The sequence below is a fragment of the Enhydra lutris genome, unplaced genomic scaffold (assembly GCF_002288905.1).
Source record: "Enhydra lutris kenyoni isolate GAN:26980312 unplaced genomic scaffold, ASM228890v2 scaffoldscaffold24, whole genome shotgun sequence".
NCBI lineage: Eukaryota > Metazoa > Chordata > Mammalia > Carnivora > Mustelidae > Enhydra > Enhydra lutris.
In genome coordinates, this window is record NW_019154108.1 from 342824 (window position 1) to 368840 (window position 26017).

The following is a 26017-nucleotide window of genomic DNA, read 5'->3' on the forward strand; positions in this document are numbered from 1 at the left end:
TTTAGGGCTTTCTGTATCCTGGTCAAAATACTTTTTCCTATCTTGAGATTATGGAGATGCTCTTTTTTCTCTTTTCAAAAGTTTATTGTTTTGTCTTTGCATTTAGATCTTATAATTCACCTGCATTTGATTTTTGTGATAGGATGAAGTTGGAGTAAACTTTTTTTTCTCCATATGAATTTTTGTGATTAAGTCAAAATCCCAAATAGCGTACAGAGGCATCCCCTATAGGGACATTTTAACAGTATATACCCATTTGTCAAAGGTGTTTTTTATTCAATACATACACACTATAGTTGGAACAGAATATTTTTTCAAAGCTGAAACTATGTCCTCTGAACAGTTCTGCTATTCCCTCTTCCCCCCACCCCTTGCAACCTCCATTTTACCATGTTTCTAAGTTTGATTATTTTGGATACCTCATGGAGTATTTGTATTTTTGTGACTGGTTTATTTTAGTTGGCATAATGTCCTCAAGGTTCACCCATGTCAATCTATGACAGGATTTGCTGCTTTTCCAAAGCTTAATACTCTTCCATTGTATGTAGATACGCCGTACAGTCCGTTACTTGTCAGTGGACATTTGGGCTATTTCTACCTCTTGGTTATTGTGAGTAATGCTGCAATGAACATGGGGTGCAAATATCTCTTTGGAATCCTGTTTTAAATTTTTTGGGTGTATACTCCCAGAAGTGGGTTTGCTGGATCATGTGATCATTCTGTTTTTAATTTTTAAAAAAGATTTATTTGTTTTAGAGGGGGAGAGCACGAGCAGAGGGGGGAGACGCAGAGGGGAAGGGAGAGAATTTCAACCAGACTTTTCTGCCAAGCTTGGAGCCTGATGCAGGGCTCGATCCCATGACCCTGAGATCACAGCCCAAGCCACAGTAAAGAGTTGGACATTCCACTGACTGAGCCACCCAAGTGCCCCTATTCTTTATTTTTTGAGGATCCTCCATACTGTTTCCCATAGTGGCTGTTCGTTTTGCGTTCCCGACAACAGTGCATTAAGGGTTCCAGTTTTTCCACATTCTTGTCAACACTTGTTATTTTCTTTTTTTTTCCCCAAGAGTGACCATTTTAATGAGTGTGAGGAGATATCACATTGTGGTTTTGATTTATATTTCCTTAATGATTAGGGATGTTAAATACCTCTTTTTGTGCTTGTTGATCATTTGTATATCTTCTTTGGAGAAATGTCTGTTGAAGTCCTTTGCCCATTTTTAATTGGATTGCTTTTTTGTTCTTGTTGAATTGAAGGGGTTCTTTATGTATCTCGGGTATGAATGCCTTATCGATACAGAGTTTGTGTGTTCTCCATCCCATAGATTTGTAGAAGATAGCTATTGCAAATGAGATTGTTTTCTTAATTTTCTTTTCAGATTGTTTGTTGTTTGTGTATAGAAAAACGTGATTTTTATGTGTTGATTTTTTAACCTGCAGCTTTGCTCTATTCATTTATTAGTTCTAACAGTATTTTGTATTGGGATTTTTAGCGTTTTCCACATATAAGATCATATCATCTACAAACAAATGATTTTACCTTTTCCTTTCTAATTTCAATGCCTTTTTTTTCCTTGCCTGATTCCTCTAGCTAGAACTTCAGTACTGTATTCAATAGACATGATAAGAGTGGGCATTCGTGCCTTGTTCCTGGTATTAATGAATAAACTTACAGTGTTTCGCCATTGAATATGATGTTAACTGTGAGATTCCATATATGGTCTTTATTCGCTTGAGGTAATTTCCTTCCATTCCTAGTTTGTTGAGAGTTCTTAGGGTTAGGAGTGTTGAATTGTGTCAGATGCTTTTTCAGCATCAGTTTTTTTTAAAGATTTTATTTATTTATTTGACAGAGAGAGAGATCACAAGTAGGCAGAGAGGCAGGCAGAGAAGGGGAAGCAGGCTCCCCGCTGAGCAAGCAGAGAGCCCGATGCGGGGCTCGATTCCAGGACCCTGAGATCATGACCTGAGCCGAAGGCAGAGGCTTAACCCCTGAGCCACCCAGGTTCCCCTTCAGCATCGGTTTTGATGATCATATGGTTTTGTTCTTCATTATGACATGTTGTTTTGGGGTTTTTTTGGTATGTTGTTGAGTATTCATCAGAGGCATAGTCTATAGTTTTGTGTTCTTTTAGTATCTTTGGTTTTGGCGTCAGGATGAAGTTGTCCTCATAGAATGAATTTGGAAGTGTTCCTGTTTCTTCAGTTTTTTGGAAGGGTTTGGGAAGGTTTGGTGTTAATTTTTTAAATGTAGCTGAAGTTCCCTAGTGAAGCCATCTGGTTCTGGGCTTTTTTTGGTTGGGATGTGTTTGATTACTTATTAGTTATAGGTTTGTTTAGACTGTTTATTTCTGGGAGCCTGGGGGCTCAATTGATTGGTTAAGCATCTGCCTTCAGCTCAGGTCATGATCCCGGGGTACTGGGATCAAGGTCCGTATTAGGCTCCTTGCTCAGTGGGGAGCCTGCTTCTCCTTCTACCTCTGCCTGCTGCTCCCCCTGCTTGTGCTCGCTCTCTCTCTGTCAAATAAATAGATAAAATCTTTAAAAATTTTGTTTTATTTCTTCATGTTTTAGTTTTGGTAGGTTGTATGTTTCTAGAAATGTATCCATTTCTTCTAGGTTTTTCCATGTGTTGTATAATTATTCGTACGAGTCTCTCTCTCTCTTTTTTTTAAAGATTATTTATTTATTTATTTATTTGACAGACCAAGATCACAAGTAGGCAGAGAGAGAGGGGGAAGCAGGCTCCCTGCTGATCAGAGAGCCCAATGCAGGGCTCGATTCCAGGACCCTGAGATCATGACCTGAGCCGAAGGCAGAGTAACCCACTGAGCCACCCAGGCGCCCCCATACGAGTCTGTTAAGGTGCTTTTTATTTGTGTCATAATTAGTAATATCTCTTCTTATCTCTTTCATTTCTGGCTTTTGTTGAATCTTTTTTTTTTTTTTCCTTATTAGTCTAGGTAAGAGTTTGACAGTATTGAAGATATTTTTTAAAAACCAACTTAGTTTCATTGATGCGTTTTCTGTCTTCCATTCCCTTTATTTCTGCTTTAGTCTGTTGTTTCCTTTTCCTCTTCTAACTTGGGGTTTCTTTTGTTGCTCTTCTGTTAGTTCTTTGAAGTATAAAGTTAGATTGTTGATTTAAGATCTTTTTTCTTTCTTTTTTTTTAAGATTTTATTTATTTATTTGACAGAGAGAGATCACAAGTAGACAGAGCAGCAGGCAGAGAGAGAGGGGAAGCAGGCTCCCTGCTGAGCAGAGAGCCCGATGCGGGGCTCGATCCCAGGACTCTGAGATCATGACCTGAGCCGAAGGCAGCGGCTTAACCCACTGAGCCACCCAGGTGCCCTGATCTTTTCTTTTCCTAATGTAGGTGTTTACTGCTGTATACTTCCCACTTGGTAGGGTACTGTTTACATTGAAAGCAGTTACTAATAGGGAAGTACTTACTATTGCCATTTTACCTTTATTTTTTTTTTTCAGTACATCTTATACTGATTTTGGCACTATTGTTTTTATGTTTCATTCTCCATCCCAGCACCCTGGGATCATAACCTGAGCCGAAGGCAGATGCTTAATGAACTGAGCACCCAGGTGCCCCGTCTTTGACTTTTGACAGGTTGTCTGTAATGTGTCTGAGTCGGGGGGACCTCTTAGGGTTCAGCCTATTTGGAGTCCTTCTGAGCTTTCTGAGTGTGGATATCCGTTTCCTTTGGGAAGATTTAGCAAGTTTTCCGCCATTATTTTTTCAAACAAGCGCTCTGCCCCTTTTTCTCCATCTGAAACTTCCATATATCTTGCTGTAGGTCCCTTAAGGTCTTCTTCACTTTTCTGCATTCTTCCTCTTTGTTCCTCTGACATGGTAATTCCAAAAGAGTTGTCTTCAAGTTTGCTGATTTTTCTTCCTGCCTGATCAAGCCTGATGTTGATTTCCTCTAGTGAGTTTTTAAAGTAATTATTATATTCTTCAGGCCCCACATTTCCATTTGGTTCTTTTTTCCAGGTTTTTTTGGTCATTGGTGATACTCTCATTTTGTTCATGTGCCGTTTTCCTAGTTTCATTTAGTTGTTTATTTGTGTTCTCTTGAAGTGCATTGAACTTCTTTAGGATAATTAATTTGTAAATTCTTAGGTAATTCATGTATCTTATTAGAGTCAGTTTCTGAAGCTATTTTGTTCCTTCGATAGGGCTGTTACACTGTATCTTTGTGTGTCTTGGTATTTTGTTGTTGTGATTTTTGCTTTCATAAAAACAGCCATCTCTCCCGTCTTTATAGACTTGTTTTGTATAAGGGAAGGTCTTCACCAGTCATCCCAGCTAGAGATTCTGGAGATCCCTTAGACTTTTTATGATGATGTATCTTCTCTGGTCTGGTGTATCTAATTTTCCAGTTAGAGTGACCTTGCTCCCTTTTCTGTCAATGATACTGCAGGTTTTTTGGTCTTTCACTGAAGCCACTGAGCTCTCTTTTGTTCTCAAGATATGCCAGTTTTATGAATGCTGAGCCAAGCAAGACAGAAACTAGTCCCCTGGCAGCTTCCTCCACCCATAAGCTGGACAGACATTCTACTCTTCTTTTTCCTTTCCAATGGAGAAGCTGCAGTTGGGCTTTTTTCCCCCAGTATTGAGCTGTGTTGCCTTGGGGGAGGCACTGATATGATTAAAATGAAATAAGTTTTCTTTTTCCATTCAGTATGGCTGTACTTGGCTTTGAACTTGACTGATGTACTGCCTTCTTAACTGGTTTTTGGCATTTTCATAAATGCTTTTTTACTTCAGTTTATTTATTTATTTTTTTGAGGGAGAGAGTGTGCACGAGTAGGGTTGGGGAGGGCGACGGAGGGGCATAGGGAGGAGAGAGAATCCCAAGCAGGCTTCCATGCTTAGCGTGGAACCTGCCTTGGGGCTCCATCTCACAACCTTGGAGTCATGACCTGATCCAAAATCAAGAGTCCAACATTTAACCAGCTGAGCTATGCAGGTGCCCCAAAGCTCTTTGAATTTATATTGTTATTAAAAGTCAGTGTTTTTGTAGGAGAGTGAGTTGAGGTTTTCTGTTCTGCAATCTTGCTCATATCACTCTTTCCATATGGATTTTACCCACCATCTTAAAATACTGGTTTTATTCCCCCATTGCTATTCAGCATGCCATTAACTGTAAATTAAGAGTTCATATGTGCATAGATCATTTCTGTACTCTATTTTGCACCATTGGTCTATTGGTATAGACCAAATATTGGTATATTTGTACCTTTTTAAGTACCAAATTGTTTTAATTGCCATAGCTTTGAAATGACTCTTGGTATCTAATAGAGTACATTTTCTTGTTCCTACTACAAGAACATTTTGACTATTCTTGATTTTTTGTGTTTCAATATAACTTTTTAAAGCAGCATATTAGTTTCCAACAAAAAGTTTGCTGAAGGTTGGATTGTGATTATACTGAATTTAAAGATAAATTTAGGGCAAACTAATATCTTAGAATTATTGTATATTCCAATCAATGGGGATGATATATTTTTGTAATTATTAAGATTTTAATTTCTCTCACTAAAATATTTTATAATTTTTAGTGTGGCATTACTGTACAACTTTCCTTAAAATTTTAAAGTATTTGATATTTTGGTACTGTTGTAAATGTTATCTTTTTAAGTATTTTAGTTTTTAAATGTTACTGGTATAAAAAATACAATTGAGTTTATAATATTTTAAAACTAGCAGTCTTTTTATTCACTTATTAATGATCGTAATTCAGCTATAGATTCTTTTGGATTTTCTGTCTACACAGTGACATCTTTTTTACATTATGACATTTTTCATTATTTTCAAACCATATACCTTTTGCTTCTTTTTCTTGACTTATTACACTGGTTAGTACCTCAGTTATCTTTAAATGAACTGTTGATAGCATTGATTTAAAGAATATAATTTGGTAAGTTTTGACAGTTTATTGTCCCTTGAAATCATTTGCATATTCAAGGTAATGGATATATCAATTATATCCAAGAATTTCCGTATTCCCATTTTTATTCCCTCTCTCTTATCCCTACTTACCTCCACATCCTTGGGAATGACTGATCTTTCAACTACTGTGGATTCATTTATATTTTTTGGAGAATTATATATGAATGAGATTATATAATCAAACCATATGTATTCTTCCTTTGGTCTGATTTTTTTCACTTAGGATAATACTCATGTTTGAGATTCATTCATGTTGTTAAGAGTATCAGTAACTAACTTCTTATTTCTGAGTTATATTCCTTTATAAAGATATATCACAGTTTTTTTATATTTTGTTTTTGGATGGGCATTTGGGTTCTAGTTTTGGGCTGTTCAAATAAAGCCATTTTGTATATTTGTATAAATGTCTTTGTATGGACTTGTACTTTCATTTGTCTTTGGTAATCACCTAGGAATGGAATGACTGAGTTATATTAGAAGTATAAGTTTAACTTTTTAAGAAACTGCCAAACTGTTCCAGAGTGGTTGTATCATTTTACATTTCTGTGAGCAGTGCCCGGCTGTTCCAGTTGTTCTGCATCCTTTTAACACTTGCTGTGGTCAGTCTTGTATTTTAGACATCCTAATAGATACAGAGTGGAATTTCTCGTGTTATTAACTTTTATTTCCCAATTATCTAATGATGTTGAGCATACTTTCATGTGCTTATCATCTTTATGTATTTGGTGAATGTCTGTTTATATCTTCTCCCCATTGTTTTAGTGGTATAGTCATTTCTCATTATTGAGTTTTGAGGGATTTTCAAGATATGTTTTGGATATTTTTCAGGTATGTGATTTATAATTTTTTTTCCTCCAGGTCAGCAGTTTTGTCTTCTCATTTTCTTAGCATTGTCCTTCCAAAAGAAGCTCTCAATTTTCAGGAAGCCCATTTTACCAAAGCTCTTTGTTTTTATGGGCCAATGTGATATCTAAAAATCTTTTTTTAACCAAGAGTCACAAAGATTTTTTCCTAGAAGTTTTATATTTATGTTTTACACTTAGATCAATGATCCCTGTTGTTTTTTAGTTTTTAAGAAAGTATGAAATATTGCTTGAGGTTCATTATTTTGCCTGTGGATATCTAGTTTTCTGACACTGTTCTTTCTTCACTGAGTTTTCTTTGCACCATTATCATAAATCATTTGGCCATATTATTTTCATCTATTTTTGATCAGTACCTGTTCTCTTCCAGTGATTTATTATTATTATTATTATTTTTAAATTTTTTTTCAGCGTAACAGTATTCCTTGTTTTTGCACCACACCCAGTGCTCCATGCAATCCGTGCCCTCTCCAATACCCACCACCTGGTTCCCCCAACCTCCCACCCCCCGCTGCTTCAAACCCCTCAGATTGTTTTTCAGAGTCCATAGTCTCTCATGGTTCACCTCCCCTTCCAATTTCCCTCAACTCCCTTCTCCTCTCTAATTCCCCTTGTCCTCCATGCTATTTGTTATGCTCCACAAATAAGTGAAACCATATGATAATTGACTCTCTCTGCTTGACTTATTTCACTCAGCATCATCTCTTCCAGTCCTGTCCATGTTGCTACAAAAGTTGGGTATTCATCCTTTCTGATGGAGGCATAATACTCCATAGTGTACATGGACCACATCTTCCTTATCCATTCGTCCGCTGAAGGGCATCTTGGTTCTTTCCACGGTTTGGCAACCGTGGCCATTGCTGCTATAAACATTGGGGTACAGATGGCCCTTCTTTTCACTACATCTATATCTTTGGGGTAAATACCCAGTAGTGCAATGACAGGGTCATAGGGAAGCTCTATTTTTAATTTCTTGAGGAATCTCCACACTGTTCTCCAAAGTGGCTGCACCAACTTGCATTCCCACCAGCAGTGTAAGAGGGTTCCCCTTTCTCCACATCCCCTCCAACACATGTTGTTTCCTGTCTTGCTATTTTTGGCCATTCTAACTGGTGTAAGGTGATCTCTCAATGTGGTTTTAATTTGAATCTCCCTGATGGCTAGTGATGATGAACATTTTTTTCATGTGTCTGATAGCCATTTGTATGTCTTCATTGGAGAAGTGCCTGTTCATATCTTCTGCCCATTTTTTGATATGATTGTCTGTTTTGTGTGTGTTGAGTTTGAGGAGTTCTTTATATATCCTGGATATCAACCTTTTGTCTGTACTGTCATTTGCAAATATCTTCTCCCATTCCGTGGGTTGCCTCTTTGTTTTGTTGACTGTTTCCTTTGCTGTGCAGAAGCTTTTGATCTTGATGAAGTCCCAAAAGTTTATTTTCACTTTTGTTTCCTTTGCCTTTGGAGACATATCTTGAAAGAAGTTGCTGTGGCTGATATCGAAGAGGTTACTGCCTATGTTCTCTAGGATTCTGATGGATTCTTGTCTCACGTTGAGGTCTTTTATCCATTTTGAGTTGATCTTTGTGTACGGTGTAAGAGAATGGTCGAGTTTCATTCTTCTACATATAGCTGTCCAGTTTTCCCAGCACCATTTATTGAAGAGACTGTCTTTTTTCCACTGTATATTTTTTTCCTGTTTTGTCGAAGATTATTTGACCATAGAGTTGAGGGTCCATATCTGGGCTCTCTACTCTGTTCCACTGGTCTATGTGTCTGTTTTTATGCCAGTACCATGCTGTCTTGGTGATCACAGCTTTGTAGTAAAGCTTGAAATCAGGTAATGTGATGCCCCCAGTTTTATTTTTGTTTTTCAACATTCCCTTAGCGATTTGGGGTCTCCTCTGGTTCCATACAAATTTCTGGATTATTTGCTCCAGCTCTTTGAAAAATACCGGTGGAATTTTGATCGGAATGGCATTAAAAGTATAGATGGCTCTAGGCAATATAGACATTTTAACAATGTTTATTCTTCCAATCCAAGAGCATGGAATGGTCTTCCATCTTTTTGTGTCTTCTTCAATTTTTTTCATGAGTGTTCTGTAGTTCCTTGAGTACAGATCCTTTACCTCTTTGGTTAGGTTTATTCCCAGGTATCTTATGGTTCTTGGTGCTATAGTAAATGGAATCAATTCTCAAATTTCCCTTTCTGTATTTTCATTGTTAGTGTATAAGAAAGCCACTGATTTCTGTACATTGACTTTGTATCCTGCCACATTACTGAATTGCTATATGAGTTCTAGTAGTTTGGGGGTGGAGTCTTTTGGGTTTTCCATATAAAGAATCACGTCATCTGCGAAGAGAGACCAAAAAGGAGAATTTCAGACCAATATCACTGATGAATATGGATGCTAAGATTCTCAACAAGATCCTAGCAAACAGGATCCAAGAGCATATTAAAAAGATTATCCGCCATGACCAGGTGGGATTCATTCCTGGGCTACAAGGATGGTTCAACATTCGCAAATCAATCAATGTGATAGAACAAATTAATAAGAAAAGAGAGAAGACCCACATGGTCCTCTCAATTGATGCAGAAAAAGCATTTGACAAAATCCAGCATCCGTTCCTGATTAAAACGCTTCAAAGTATAGGGATAGAGGGAACATTCCTGAACCTCATAAAATCTATCTATGAAAGACCCACAGCAAATATCATACTCAATGGGAAAAAGCTCGCAGCCTTCCCGCTGAGATCAGGAACACAGCAAGGATGCCCACTCTCACCACTCTTGTTCAACATAGTATTAGAAGTCCAGTGATTTATTATTAAGCCTCCATCACACTATGTTAATTTCTGTAGTTTTAGTAACTCTTAAAGCCAGTAGTATAAGTCCTTTGTTCTTCTTTTGCAACATTACTTAAGGTATTTTAGGTCTTTTGTGTTTCCACATGAATCTGATAATCAAATTGTAATTTGTGCCGAAAATCCTGCTGGAATTTATTTCAAATCTATATATCAGTTTAGGGAGAAGTGATGATATTAAATTTCTCAGTCCGTGAACACAGTTTATCTCGTGTTATTTAGGACTTTAATTTTATTCAGTAATGTTTTATAATTTTCATTGTTATGTGTCTTTTATGTCCTTAAGCATTTTATTTTTTCATGTTATTATAAATGTTACTATTTTTAAATTTTCAGTTTCTAATGGTTTTGTTGCCGTAGTGTAGACATACAATTGATTTTCATATATGGACCTTGTATCCTGCAGCTTTTCTAAATTTAGTTATTCTAATACTTATTTTTTTAAAAATTAATTACATAGGATTTTCTACTTAGATGATGAAATCGTCTATAAATATGAAAACAATTTTACTTCTTTATTCTTTAATTTTTTAAATAATAGTAATATCTTTCAAAGATATTTGTTTAAATGTTTAATAACATTACCTGTACTTTGATTTTCATCTACAGATTATGACTGTACCCAATGACCCATATACTTTCCTCTCTTGTGGTGAAGATGGAACTGTTCGGTGGTTTGATACACGTATCAAAACTAGCTGCACAAAAGAAGATTGCAAAGATGTAAGAATCAAATTTTTATATAAATGACCAAAAAAATTAAGATAATTAAAATTGGACAGTAAGTATTTCTGGGTTGTAAGATTATGGGTGAATTTGATTGTATTAAATTTTGTTGATCTAGTGTAATTACTCCGTGTTTTAGTCTTATATTTGGGAATAATTTTTATTTTGTCTCTTCAGAATGCAATTTGCATTACTCACGTATTGTTTGTTTTTTCAACCACTAATTAAATATATATATTTCATATTTTGGCTGTTTTATAAGGTAAATGTACAATATTGTATTAGAAGTCAGTATTAGAGTTGCGTAGGAAATTGCAAAGAAAAAAAGAATTTCCCTTAGAGTAATAAACTCCTGAGAATGAATATTGACTGAGTATATTTATTTTGGCTTCACAGAAGCCGATTTTGTTGGAAAACTGATAGAAATCTGAAAAATAAAGAGAACCGTGTTGTTTATCCTTCTCATTATCAAACCGAGTTAGGATTTCTGAGAATGGTTATTTTCTTCTAGTTAAAAGGGAAATGTTTTACATGTTAAAATATTTCAAAGTTTTAAATCTTTAGAGTAGCCTCTCTACGGCAGTGCTGTGTGTAACTGGTGTTGTATAATCTTTTATAGGATATTTTAATTAACTGCCGACGTGCTGCCACATCTGTCGCTATTTGCCCACCGATACCATATTACCTTGCTGTTGGCTGTTCAGATAGCTCAGTACGAATATATGATCGGCGAATGCTGGGCACAAGAGCCACAGGTAAAAAGCAGTATATTAGAGAAAATATAAGATTCTGTGAGCTCAAAGAATAAATCTTTATGACGACATATTTGCAATTTTAAGGTTTCATTAGTTTCATAAAATTCAATAAATACTTTAAGCAATATGGATTATTATAAAAAACGACATTTTACTAGAGCGCCTGGGTGGCTCAGCCAATCGAGCATCTGACTCTTTTTTTTTTTTTTTTTTTTAAAGACTTTATTTATTTATCAGGACAGAGAGAGAGAGAGAGACAGTATAGGCAGGGCGAGCAGCAGAGAAAGGGAGAAACAGACTCCCCGATGACCATGGAGCCTGAAGTGGGACTTGATCCCAGGACCCTGGGATCATGACCTGATCCGAAGGCAGACGCTTAACCAGCAGAGCCACCCAGGTGTCCCAAGCATCTGACTCCATTTCAGCTCAGGTCTTGATCTCAGGGTCATGAGTTCAAGCCCCACAATGGACTCCATACTGGGCATGGAGCATACATGCATACATATATGCGTACATAAAAATAGCATTTTATGAAGTTTTTATGACCCTATCCAGGTGATACTTTTGCAGTTTATCACTTTAAAAAGTTGATGTATTAATTTCCTAGAGCTGTCATAACAAATTACCACACATTTCTGGGGGTTAGATGTCTAAAATCAAGGTGTTAAAGGTTTTCTGTCGACGGTGCTCAGGAAGACTCTTGCATGCTTCTCTCCTAGCTTGTGGTGGTTGCTGACAACTTTGGCTTTTATTTATTTATTATTATTTTTTAAAAGGTTGATTTTTTTTTTTAAGATTTTATTTATTTGACAGAGAGAGATCACAAGTAGACAGAGAGGCAGGCAGAGAGAAGGAGGAAGCAGGGTCCCTGCTGAGCAGAGAGCCTGAAGTGGGGCTTGATCCCAGGACCCTGAGATCATGACCTGAGCTGAAGGCAGAGGCTTAACCCACTGAACCACCCAGGCATCCCTAAAAAGATTGATTGATTGATCGATTGATTGATTGATTGGTGAGAGAGAGCACAGAGGGAGAGTGTGAGGGAGACGTCAACTCCCTCCCCACTGATCAGAGAGCCCAACATAAGACTCGATCCCAGGACCTTGAGATCAGGACCCAAGCCAAAGGCAGACACCCAACCAACTTGAGCCATCCAGGTACCCCCAATTTTAACTTTTAAATGTTTCCTTTCACTCTCTGCTTCCACATGTACATGTTGTCCCCTCCTGTGTGTATCTGAATCCGTATTTTCCTCTTATCAGGACACCTGTCATATTGGATCTAGGGCCCACCCTAATGCAATATGACCTCATGACATCTGCAAAGACCTTATTTCCAAATATTCCAGAATCATTCTGAGTTCTAGATGGACATGAATTTGTGGGGGGACCCTATCAGCCCAGAACACTTGGCTCTCCTCATTTCTCTTTGTTGTAGAGAGGAAAGTTAGGGAAGAACAGTGGGTACGTGGTACGTGTTCACACACAGCATAAGCCCAGTTTAAGCCCTGTTAAGTACTGTTACTGATGCTGCTATAGCCCTGAAGTTGAATCTTTCTTAAACTCCTCATTTGCTTCTCATTCCATTGTGGAATGAAACTGCCTCTGGAATATTCCATTTAAAGCCAGCTTATTAGCATTTTCTCGTAAGGGAAGGCCAGGAATATATACCCACACACCCAGCAAATACACCTACATCTGTATATTTTCACATACTTTATATTGCTAAAAATAAAAGTGGTGTTGGCCAGAAACTAACAGTCTCAATCTCAGTGTCAGTTTATATCCAGTAAAAATGGACACAGAGTACTGAAATGAGAAGACTAGGTTGGGGGCGCCTGGGTGGCTCAGTTGGTCATCGACTCTTGGTTTCAGTTCATGTCATGATCTCAGGGTCATGAGATTGAGCCCTGAGTTGGGCTCCGTGCTGGGCATGGAGATTCTCTCTCTCCCTCTCCCTTCTACCCTGCCCCCAATCGTGTGCACACTCTCTTAAAAAAAAAAAAAGAGAGAGAGAGATTAAAAAGGATGAGTAGGTGGTTTTTGGGGGGTGGGATTAGTTTGTTTTTGGAACTGTGGTTGAGAAATCTTACCTATTTGGATATGCACTTTTAGGGGAAACAGTAGTAATATAAGATGAAATTCTAGGCTAACTTAGTATTTTTCAACAATGGGACACTATTGACATTTTGGGCAGGACAAGACCTTGTGCAGTAGGTCTCCTTATACAGTCTTGTGGGACTCTTAGAATTTAGCATTCCCAGACCCCCATGGCACAAAATGCCAGTTGGACCCCTCCCTATCGTATCATATTATATTATATTGATGACTGCCAAAATTAAAGCTGGAATACTGCCCCTACTCTGTCATTTTAAGAGGAAAATTTCATGACAATCAAAAATCTTTTAAAAACATAGGGGTGAGGGGCGCCCGGGTGGCTCAGTGGGTTAAGCCTCTGCCTTTGGCTCAGGTCATGGTCTCGGGGTCCTGGGATCGAGCCCCGCATCGGGCTCTCTGCTCAGCAGGGAGCCTGCTGCCCCCACCCCCTGCCTCCGTCTGCCTCTCTGCTTACTTGTGACCTCTCTTTCTGTCAAATAAATAAATAAAATCTAAAAAAAAAAAAAAAAAAAAAATTAAAAAAACATAGGGGTGCCTGGCTGGCTCAGTCGGAAGAGCATGTACCTCTTGATCTCAGGGTCATGAATTTGAGCCCCACATTGACTATAGAGGTTACTAAGAAAAATAAATAAATAAATTAATAAAAAGAACTTTTTCTAACCTAAAGCAAAAGGTAAATAATTTTAAAGGGAAAATGCACAATTTTATCTAGTATGCTAGTAATAAATATAAGCTCACCTATTTATATTGTAAAAATTATATTATCTTCATTGGAGGAAAATTTTTGGAAGGTGATTTAGTGTAACTATAATCACAAATCATTTTAATTGATTAAATAACTTATATTTCAAGTAAAACATTTATGTAATCTATAAAACATTTATATAATCTATGTAATTCCAGCCACTCGGGAAATTTTTTTTGAAGCTACGTAACCTTCATACTATATTCTTTATTATTTTGTTATAAATTTAGGCTATTAAGAAAAGAGCCTTTCCTAGAAATAGAATATGATAGTTTGGATTTTATATTGCTACATTAAATCACATATCTCATAATTCGGATTAAGAGTTTTTAAAGCGTTTTTCTTAAAAAATGTATACAACTTCCTGTTTTTTATTTAGGGAATTATGCAGGTCGAGGAACTACTGGAATGGTTGCCCGTTTTATCCCTTCCCATCTTAATAATAAGTCCTGCAGGGTGACATCGCTGTGTTACAGTGAAGATGGCCGAGAGATTCTTGTTAGTTACTCTTCAGATTATATATATCTTTTTGACCCGAAAGATGATACAGCACGAGAACTTAAGACTCCTTCTGCAGAAGAAAGAAGAGAAGAGGTAAGATTGCTCAAAGCCATGTTCTTCATTCCGTTCAGAAACATGAATTCAGTGACTCCTGGGACTTGAGGGGCTTCAAAAAATATAAGTGATTTTCAAGGTATTTATAGTCTAGGTTTTGTAGAAGGGCACGAGTATACATGAAAGGGGCTAATCATTAAGGATAAAGCTCTAGAAGAAAGTCTTGTGGAATATTTTTAAAGAGAAAATATTTAATAGCAAAATGTTCTTCTGACTTTGTGGAGGCACAGCAGCAAAAGCAAGAAATCTCAGTAGCTGTAGCGCACAACAGTCGAAACCATAGGAAGCTGGATGTTTAAGCTCAAAAGAGACTAAATGTTTATGTTTATGCACCAACAGGCGTTTTGTCTGTTACCATTTACTATTCAGATGTGGACAGCGATCCCCTTCTCTTCTGATCGTGTTTCTTTGTCTCAGTTAGAACTAGTAACAGACCCCCCTGGTGCATTTTACAAAATACATATAATAAGTGAGAAAAAGTTAAGTTAAAGTACACACACGCACACATACATATACACACACAATGGTGAGAGGAGGGGATTGTTGTCCATATATGAATAGTAAATGGTAATAGGTAAAATCCTGTGGGTGAGCATAAACATTTAGTCTTACTGAAGTTTATATATTGCATTTTCTAATTATTATATATAGATCTATATACATACTATATATTGAAAACTAGGCAACTCTGAAATAGTGAACCATTGGGGCACCTTGCAGGTTCAGTCAGGGGAGCATGTGACTCTTGATTTTGAAGTTGTGGGTTCAAGTCCCACACTGGGTATAGAGATTACTTAAAAATAAAATCTTTAAAAGAATGAAATAGCAAACCATCCTCTTATTTATAAAAGGCAAAAACCAGAAATAATATATCCTTGAAGTATGCAGCAATAGAAAAATGTTTGTGTTAACCCATTTAGCTTCTTTCTCCAATATATTTTTCACTTTGGTTTTTTGTTTTTTTTTTTTTAATGTCCTGTGTTTAATCACTACTGTTTGGCTTGTAAATGTTTTTGAAATTAACTGTTGCTTTACTATTATTAGTGACTTTTTGGTACTGGACCAACTCCTATTAGTGAACTTATTTTAAAGGTAGTAAAGAAGAACAATTTTCTCATTCTTGTGATACGCAAAACTCTATCCAGTTGTTATGATTGCAGATTAGTCTGTAATATTAGGGAAAAATCAGCACATCTTTATAAATATTCTTGGGATTTTAAATTTTCCAGTGTATTTATGTGAATTAGAAAATTGACAAAGAAAATGGGATGCTGGCTAATGAAGGCTATTTTTGAGTTTATTGGTCTTATTGAAAACGAGACTGCTGTTGCATTTTGTTGCTGCTGTGTAATTCCTCTTGCGACCTGTGCTCCAGTGAACTTACAGTCCAGCTTTCTGACTCTTACATAATGAGAGCTGGAAGTGCAGAAACGTTTTAAGTGGGCCAGCCAGCTTTTGTACCATAGAATACTGAGCCAAAATATGTTTGCATACTCAGAGTGAATGAGGCTGAGTCATGAACACTTGGTTTTCTGGACATGGTTTTCTTGATATTCTTTGTTGAATCAACTAAATTAAGAAAAATAATTCTGAAAAAGTATTACAATCATAAAAATAAATCATGCTTAGTATAATAAACTAAGCAATTCACAGGTATATATAGAAGAAGAAATTAGTTGTCAGTCTCCTTCTTAAGCTTACCACCTTTTCTTCAGTGTTTTATGCTAAATCCTTGACAGTAGTGTTCAGACACACTCAACTCACCAAATATTTATTGAATATCTACTTGACTAGGTCCTGTAGAAATTTAAGAAACTCAAGGGTGACATTGACAAAGACATCACCTCTCACTCAGGAATTTACAGTTTAGTGGAAATAAAGATATAAAAACATGAATATGTAAAACTTAATTGAATTATATGTAAGAGTTATCTTCCATATAAGTAGAGCAAAGGAAGGAATAATGTATTTTGATTGGAGATGTAAGTAATGATTGAAAAGGATTTTAAAATTTGAATCAAACTTTCACACAATGATTTTTTCTTATGTTTTAATGATATTTTTTCTTTTTTTTTTTTTTTTTAAAGATTTTGTTTATTGGACAGAGAGAGATCACAAGTAGGCAGAGAGGCAGGCAGAGAGAGAAAGGAGGAAGCAGGCTCCCCACCAAGGAAAGAGCCCAATGTGGGGCTCGATCCCAGGACCCTGGGATCATGACGTGAGCCGTAGGCAGAGGCTTTAACCCTCTAAGCCACCCAGGCGCCCCTACTTTTTATTTTCTTAATTCTTAATAAATATTTTTATATTTTCTTAATTCTTTTTTTTAATGGATTTTAAAAATATTAACATATAATGTATTATTTGCCCCATGGGTACAGATCTGTGAATCATCAGGCTTACACATTTCAGAGCACTTAGCATAGCACATACCCTCCCCAATATCCATCACTCAACCACCCTAACCCTATCCCCTACCACCAAGCAACCGTCAGTTTGTTTTCTGAGATTAAGAGTCTCTTATGGTTTGTCTCCCTCCCGATACCATCTTGTTTCATTTTTTCCCTCCCTACCCCCTGCAACCCCCCACCCTTCCTCTCAAATTCTTCATATCAGAGAGATCATATGATAATTGTCTTTCTCTGATTGACTTATTTTGCTCAGCATAATACCCTCTAGTTCCATCCACATTATTACAAATGGCAAGATTTCGTTTCTTTTGATGGCTGCATAGTATTCCCTTGTATATATACACTACATCTTTATCCACTCGTCTGTTGATGGACATCTAGGCTCTTTCCATAGTTTGGCTATTGTGGACATTGCTGCTGTAAACATTTGGGTGCACATGCCCCTTCGGATCACTGTATTTATATCTTTAGGGTAAATACCCAGTAGTGCGATTGCTGGGTTGTAGGGTAGCTCTTTTCAATTTTTTGAGGAACTTCCATGCTGTTTTCCATAGTGGCTGCACCATCTTGCATTCCCACCAACAGTGTGGGAGGGTTCCCCTTTCTCTGCATCCTTGCCAACACCTGTCGTTTCCTGACTGGTTAATTTTAGCCATTCTGACTGGTGTGAGGTGGTATCTCATTGTGGTTTTGATTTGTATTTCTCTGATGCCAAGTGGTGATGTTGAGCACTTTTTCATGTGTCTCTTGGCCATTTGGATGTCTTTGGAGAAATGTCTGTTCCTGTCTTCTGCCCATTTCTTGATTGGATTATTTGTTCTTTGGGTATTGAGTTTGATAAGTTCCTTATAGATTTTGGATATTAGCCCTTTATCTGGTAAGTCATTTGCAAATATCTTCTCCCATTCTGTCAGTTGTCTTTTGGTTTTATTGACTGTTTCCTTTGCTGCGCAGGAGCTCTTGATCTTGATGATGTCCCAGTAGTTCATTTTTGCCCTTGCTTCCCTTGCCTTTGGTGATATTTCTAGGAAGAAGTTGCTGCGGCCGAGGTCAAAGAGGTTGCTGCCTCTCATCAAGGATTTTGATGGATTCCTGTCTCACATTGAGGTCTTTCATCTATTTTGAGACTATTTTTTTGTGTGGTGTAAGGAAATGGTCCAGTTTCATTCTTCTGCATGTGGCTGTCCAATTTTCCCAACACCATTTGTTGAAGAGACCATCTTTTTCCCATTGGACATTCTTTCCTGCTTTGTCAAAAATTAGTTGACCATAAAGTTGAGGGTCCATTTCTGGGCTCTCTATTCTGTTTCACTGATCTACATGTCTGTTTTTGTGCCAGTACCATACTGTCTTGATGATGACAGCCTTGCAGTAGAGCCTGAAGTCTGGAATTGTGATGCCACCAGCTTTGGTTTTATTTTTCAACTCCTCTGGCTATTTGGGGTTTTTTCCTGGTTCCATATAAATTTTAGAATTATTTGTTCCATTTCTTTGAAAAAAAGTGATGGTGTTTTGATAGAGATTGCATTCAATGTGCTTTAGGTAGCATAGACATTTTCACAATATTTGTTCTTCCAATCCATGAGCATTCAAGGTTTTTCTATTTCTTTGTGTCTTCCTGGATTTCTTTTATGAGTACTTTATAGTTTACTGAGTACAGATTCTTTGCCTCTTTGGTTAGGTTTATTCCTAGGTATCTTATGGTTTTGGGTGGAATTGTAGATGGCATTGACTCCTTAATTTCTCTTTGTTCTGTCTTGCTATTGGTGTATAGAAATGCAACTGAATTCTGTTTGTTGATTTTATATCCTGCCACCTTACTGAATTCCTGTATGAGTTCTAGCAGTTTTGGAGTGGTCTTTTGTGTTTTCCACATAAAGTATCATATCATCTGCCAAGAGTGAGAGGTTGACGACTTCTTTGCCGATTCAGATGCCTTTCATTTCTTTTTGTCGTCTGATTGCTGAGGCTAGGACTTCTAGTACTATGTTGAATGGCAGTGGTGATAGTGGACATCCCTGCCGTGTTCCTGACCTTAGAGGGAAAGCTCTCAGTTTTTCCCCATTGAGAATGATATTCGCTATGGGTTTTTCATAGATGGGTTTGATGATATTGAGGTATGTACCCTCCATCCTACACTGTGAAGAGTTTTGATCAAGAAAGGATGCTGTATTTGTCAAATGCTTTTTCAGCATCTATTGAGAGTATCATATGATTCTTGTTCTTTTATTAATGTATTGTATCACATTGATTGATTTGCAGATGTTGAACAACCTTGCAGCCCTGGAATAAATCCCACTTGGTCGTGGTGAATAATCCTTTTAATGTCCTGTTGGATCCTATTGGCTAGTATTTTGGTGAGAATTTTGCATCCATGTTCATCAGGGATATTGTTTCTAATTCTCCTTTTTAATGGGGTCTTTGTCTGGTTTGGGGATCAAGGTAATGACTCATAAAAGGAGTTTGGCAGTTTTCTTCCCATTTCTTTTTTTTTTTTAACAGTTTCAGGAGAATAGGTATTAATTCTTCTTTATGTTTGGTAGAATTCCCCTGGGAAGCTGTCTGGCCCTGGGCTCTTGTTTGTTGGGAGATTTTTGATGACTTCTTCAATCTCCTTACTGGTTATGGGTCTGTTCAGGTTTTCTGTTTCTTCCTGGTTCACTTTAGGTAGTTTATATAGTCTCTTAGAATGCATCCCTTTCTTCCAGATTGTCAAATTTGCTGGCCCATATTTGGTCATAATATGTTCTTACAGTTGTTTGTATTTCTTTGGTGTTGGTTGTGATCTCTCCTCTTTCATTCATGGTTTTATTAATTTGGGTCCGTTCTCTTTTCTTTTTGATAAGTGTGGCCAGGGGATTTATCAATCTTATTAATTCTCTCAAAGAACCAGCTCCTACTTTCCTTGATCCGTTTTACTGTTCTTTTGGTTTCTATTTTCTTTATTTCTGCTCTGATATTTATTATTTCTCTTCTCCTGCAGGGTTTAGGCTTTCTTTGCTGTTCTTTCTCCAGCTCCTTTAGGTGTAGGGTTAGGTTGTATATTTGAGACCTTTCTTGTTTCTTGAGAAAGGGTTGTATTGCTATTTACTTTGCCCTCAGGACTGCCTTTGCTGCATCCCAAAGATTTTGAAAAGTTGTGTTTTCATTTTCATTTGTTTCCATGAAATTTTTTTTTTAGTTCTTCTTTAATTTCTTGGTTGACTCATTCATTCTTTAGGAGGATGCTCTTTAGCCTCCATGTATTTGAGTTCTTTCCAACTTTTCTCTTGTCGTTGAGTTTGAGTTTGAAAGCATCGATGTCAGAAAATATGCAGGGAATGATCCCAGTCTTTTGGTACCAGCTAAGGTCTGATTTTTGACCCAGGATCTGATCTCTTCCAGGAGAATGTTCCATGTGCACTAGAGAAGAATGTGTATACTGTTGCTTTGGATGGAATGTTTTGAATATATCTGTGATGTCCATCTGGTCCAGTGTGTCATTTAAAGCCTTTATTTCCTTGTTGATCTTTTGCTGAGATGATCTGTCCATTTCTGTGAGGGGTGTGTTAAAGTCCCCTACTGTTATTGTATTATTGTTGATGTGTTTCCTTGATTTTGTTATTAGTTGGTTTATATAGTTGGCTGCTCCCATATTAGTGGCATAGATATTTAAAATTGTTAGATCTTTTTGTTGGACAAACCCTTTAAGTATGACACAGTGTCCTTCCTCATCTCTCATTATAGTCTTTGGCTTAAAATCTAATTTATCTGATACAAGGATTGCCACCCCAGCTTTCTTTTGATGTCCATTAGCATGAGAAATTGTTTTTCACCCCCTCACTTTACATCTGGAGGTGTCTTTGCATCTAAAATGAGTTTCTTGTAGACAGCATATCGATGAGTCTTGTTTTTTTATCCATTCTGGTACCCTGTGTCTTTTGATTGGCGGATTAGTCCATTTACATTCAGGGTAACTATTCAAAGATATGAATTTAGTCCCATTGTATTGCCTGTAAGGTGACTGTTATTGTATAATCTCTCTATTCCTTTCTAGTCTGTTACGTTTAGGCTCTCTGCTTAGAAGAATAGGTATTAATTCAATATTTCCTGTAGAGTTGGTTTGGTGTTTACAAATTGTTTTAGTTTTTGTTTGTCTATTTCTATTTTCAGTGACAACCTAGCTGGAAATAGTATTCTTGGCTGCATATTTTTCTCACCTAGTGCTCTGAATATATTATGCCATTCCTTTCTGGCCTGACAGGTCTCTGTGGGTAGGTCTGCTGCCAATCTAATATTTCTGTCACTGTAAGTTACAGACCTCTTGCCCTGAGCTGCTTTCAGGATTTTCTCTTTGTCACTGAGACTTCTAAGTTTTATTATTAGATGACGGGTTGTGGACCTATTTTTATTGATTTTGAGGGGGATTTTTTGTGCCTCCTGGATTTTGATGCTTGTTCCCTTCACCAAATTAGGGAAATTCTCTGCTATAATTTACAGTGGTACACCTTCTGCCCATCTCTCTTTCTTCTCTTTCTGGGATCCCAATTATTCTAATATTGTTTTGTCTTATGGTATCACTTCTCTCTCGCATTCTCCCCTCGTGGTCTAGCAGTTGTTTGCATCTCTTTTGCTCAGCATCTTTATTCTCCATCATTTGGTCTTCTATATCACTAATTCTCTCTTCTGCCTCATTCATCCTAGCAGTAAGAGCCTCCCTTTTTTATTGTACCTCATTAAGAGCTTTTTTAATTTCAACTTGGTTAGATTTTAGTCCTTTTCATCTCCAGAAAGGGGTTTTATTTCTCCAGAAAGGGATTCTCTAATATCTTCCATGCTTTTTTTGAGCCCAGCTAGCACCTCGATAATTATCATTCTGAACTCTAGTTCTGACATATTACTAATGTCTGTATTGATTAGGTCCCTACCTGTCAGTACTGCCTCTTCGTTTTGTTTTTTTTTTTTGTGGCGAGTTTTCCACCTTGTCATTTTATCCAGATAAGAATAGGTGAATGAGAGGGGCACCTGGGTGGCTCAGTGGGTTAAGCCTCTGCCTTCAAATCAGGTCATGATCTCAGGTCCTGGGATCGAGCTCCGCATCAGGCTCTCTGGTCAGCAGGGAGCCTATTTCCCCCCTCTCTCTCTGACTGGCCTTCTGCCTACTTGTGATCTCTGTCTGTCAAATAAATAAAATCTTTAAAAAAAAAAAAAAAGGATATATGAATGAGAGAACAAAATACTAAAAGGGTAGGAATGACCCCAGAAAAATATACACGAAGCAAATCAGAAGAGACCCAAAACCGGCCGGGGCGGGGGGGGAATATATATATATGACTGATAAATAGAACAGCGCCACACACTTGATTTTGGATGTATTTTGGTCTGTTAGAATAAACTACCTCCCAAAATTTTAAAGAAAGAAAAACTTATATATATACAAAATAAGGGTAAACATGATAAAGGGATACAATATGACTGTAAAGATGAATATTAAAAAAGATACTAAAAAAGGAATTGATAAGTTGTTTGAAAAAGAAAAAAAGAAAGAATGTGATCAGGCTGGAGATTAGAACTAAGCCATGCACTTGATTTAAGGTATGTTTTGATCATTTAGAAGAAACTGTATCCCAAAATTTTAAAGAAAAAAAAGACTAGATGTATACAAAAAATAAGGTAATACAATGAAGGGAGACTTTATGACTATTACAACAAAAATTACATAAGATTTTTAAGAAAAGGTATTGATAAGATAAAATAGTTTAAAACATTAAAATAGGAAAGAGGAATAATTTTACAAGGTAGAATAAGAAAAAAATAAAACTTAAAAATAACTTTGAAAGAATATAGGATCATGGGAAAAAAAAGCCATGAATTCCACATGTTGCTTTCCCCTACCTCTGGAGTTCCGCAGTTCTCATTGATTGATGAACTTGTTTTTTTTTTTTTTTTTGTAAAGATTTTATTTATTTATTTGACAGAGAGATCACAAGTAGGTAGAGAGGCAGGCAGAGAGAGAGGAGGAAGCAGGCTTCCTGATGAGCAGAGAGCCCGATGCGGGGCTCGATCCCAGGACTCTGAGACCATGACCTGAGCCGAAGGCAGCGGCTTAACCCACTGAGCCACCCAGGCGCCCCTTGGTGAACTTGTTTTGGCTGGATGTTCTTGCTGATCTTCTTGTGGAGGGGCCTGTTGCTGTGATTCTCAAATGTTTTTGCTCGTGGCGGAATTGTATTGCCCCTGCCAGGGGCTGGGCTAAGCAATCTGCCTGGGTTCGCGCTCGGAGCTTTTGTTCCCCGAACACTTCCGGTATGGTGGCCACCCAGTCTCTGGCTTGGAGGAGCCAGGAGCTCAGGGCCCGGATCCTCAGTGCTCTCTCAGAGAAAAATCAGTCCGTGCCTCCTATCTCCTTGGTCTCTGGCCGTGCTCTGAGTTCCCCCAGCCTGTGACAGAGCATTTCTGTCTCTGGTGCACGGCCCCGTTTGCAGTCTCCAAACCCAGCAGATTCCTGCTGTGTGCTCCTGGACCGCTCCTTCCAGAGGAGGAAGGAGCTGGTCTCCCCAGGTGTGCCACTTATGGGGTCCCTGCTGAAAGAGCAGTGGTCCGAATGTGCCTCAGATCATGACTTAAGGTCACCCTGAGCTGAAGACCAATGCCTTGACTCCATCTCTGCAGCCATTTTCCCCGCTCTGATACCCAGGAGCTCTGCTGCACTCGCACACCCCCTGTCTTTTTGTGACCCTGTGGGTCCTGAGACGACCACTGTACTCACGTGGGCTCCACCCCCTGCTTAGGCTCTGGAGCGACGTCCGTCAGTGGAGCGGACTTCTAAAGGTCCCAATTTTGTTCCCAGCTGCTCCACCCTCACCGGGAGCCAGCCCTTCCCCCTGCGATTTATGTTCCTGTGGCTTCGGATTCTCTTCCCCACATGTCCTGCCTTCTGGAAGGTGGTTGATTTTCTGTTCCTTGAATTTTTGCTCTTCTTCTCTTCTATCTCTTGTTGAGTTTGTATGTGTTCGGAATGGTTTGATAACTATCTAGCTGATCTTCTGGCACCTGATGATATCTTGGTCTCCTACTCTTCCGACATCTTGCCGCAAAACCTATTTTCTTAATTCTTAATCCTGTAATAATTTCTCTTTCATTTTTTCCCCTTCTTTAGTATTTTTTTGTACTCAATTTTTTAAATTTCTCATTTCCTTTATTTTTGTATTCCTTTTTTCTTTTTGTTGTCTTTGCTGTCTTTTCCTCTAATTAATCTATTTCACATTTTCTGTACCTGCCCCACTCCAATCATGGACTACTTTGTTGATTGTTTCTCATTTTCTCCTGACCCCATGGTTTGTGCCAAAAATACATATCCCAGATCTGTAGTACTAACTCCCATTCCGACTGTCATTACTACCCTGATCCAAGGCCTCACTACCTATCCCAATTACTGTGGTCGCTTTTAACCAGCTCCCCTACTTGTCCTTTAGCTATGTAGTGGCCCATTGATCCTTTAAAACCAAGTCCAGTTATGCTACTCTTCCGATCAGCACTCCCAGGTGGCTCTCCATCTCCTCAAAGCAAAATGAAGGTCCTGTCAGTGGCTTCAAGTGCTTATGTCACGTGGTTCGGTGACTTCTGCTGTTCTCTCAGTACTCTACTCGCTGCGGCTGCCTCTGCTGACTTATTCAGGCAGCTGAAGCGTGTGTCTTCCTTATAGCATCTGTGTTTACTGCACTTGAAATGGTCTTCCTGCGTATCTGGATTTCATTTTCTCTTAGCTATTTTTAGATATTTGCCCTCGTCACGTTCTCAGCGAGGCCCTACTTCACCACCATGTTTAAAGTCACAGCCTTTAACTGCCTGGTAATGCCCATCTCCTTTGTCTACTTAAATTTTTCCCCATAACACTTAACACATTCTTTGTATATTTTACTTTTTTATCATGTATTGTTCACTAGTTAATAAACTGTGACATTGGGGTTTTTGTATGATTTACCCATTGATCTTCTCCCAATACCTGGAGTAGTGCCTGACACATGGAAGGTGCTCAGAAGAGTCTTTCTTGAATGACTGAATTAATGCTTGTAGCATTTTCAGTATTCTTTTTTTTTTTTTTAAGATTTTATTTATTTATTTGATGGACAGAGATCACAAGTGGGCAGAGAGGCAGTCAGAGAGAGAGAGAGAGAGAGAGAGAGGAGGAAGCAGGCGCCCTGCTAAGCAGAGAGCCCGATGCGGGGCTTGATCCCAGGACCCTGGGATCATGACCTGAGCCGAAGGCAGAGGCTTTAACCCACTGAGCCACCCAGGCACCCCCATTTTCATTATTCTTGTGTCGGTTATTTTCCCTGTCTCAAAAACTCAAAGTTGTAACTGTTTTTAACTTGAAGATCTCATTCCAGAAATAATTGTTGAGGTTATGACACTAGCTATTTGCTTGTATAATATACAGTTCCTCTCTGATAACTACGGAGCAGAGCTCTTTTCTAAATATAGTTCGCATACAGAGTGAGGCCCTCTGGTTCTGGAGATGATTATCTATGTAAGATTTTGGCCAGTTGCCACACGAAGCTTCCTCTAGTCTTCTGATTGCTCCCAGTCACACTTGTGGCTTCCTGTGCACATTTGCTATTCTCTGTTGCTTCTAGCCATACTTACATACTTGGGGAATTTGTGAGGGATTTTTACCCTCTCTCTTCTTTGCTGAGGGTGTAGACTTTTTTTTTCCCCCATCTTGCTGCTTAGTATGGTTTCCAGGAGAAAACAGAAAATTCACAGCTAAGCTGTCACTAAGTTTCTATCAAAATCTGCTTAATTGTGAGGAAAAAGAAAATCAATGAATGTTATGTTAAAAAATAAAAATAAAGGGAGTGATCCACAAAATGAGAGAAAGTGTTTTTGCATCATATATTTGATTTACGATTTAGAATCTAGTAACCAAAATATATCAAAACCACAGTGAGGTACCACTTTGCACTTACTAGGTT

At 37.9% G+C, this 26017-nt stretch overlaps 1 protein-coding gene across 1 annotated transcript in view; it reads left to right on the forward strand.

Moving 5' to 3' along the window:
* Window positions 1–26017, forward strand: part of LOC111150800 (DDB1 and CUL4 associated factor 6) — a 165124-nt gene that overhangs the window by 44284 nt on the left and 94823 nt on the right. Inside the window, exons 5-7 of the mRNA XM_022508408.1 lie at window positions 10310–10423; window positions 11046–11181; window positions 14420–14634. Coding sequence (XP_022364116.1) covers window positions 10310–10423; window positions 11046–11181; window positions 14420–14634 — 465 coding nt within the window. The remainder of the gene's footprint in view (window positions 1–10309; window positions 10424–11045; window positions 11182–14419; window positions 14635–26017) is intronic.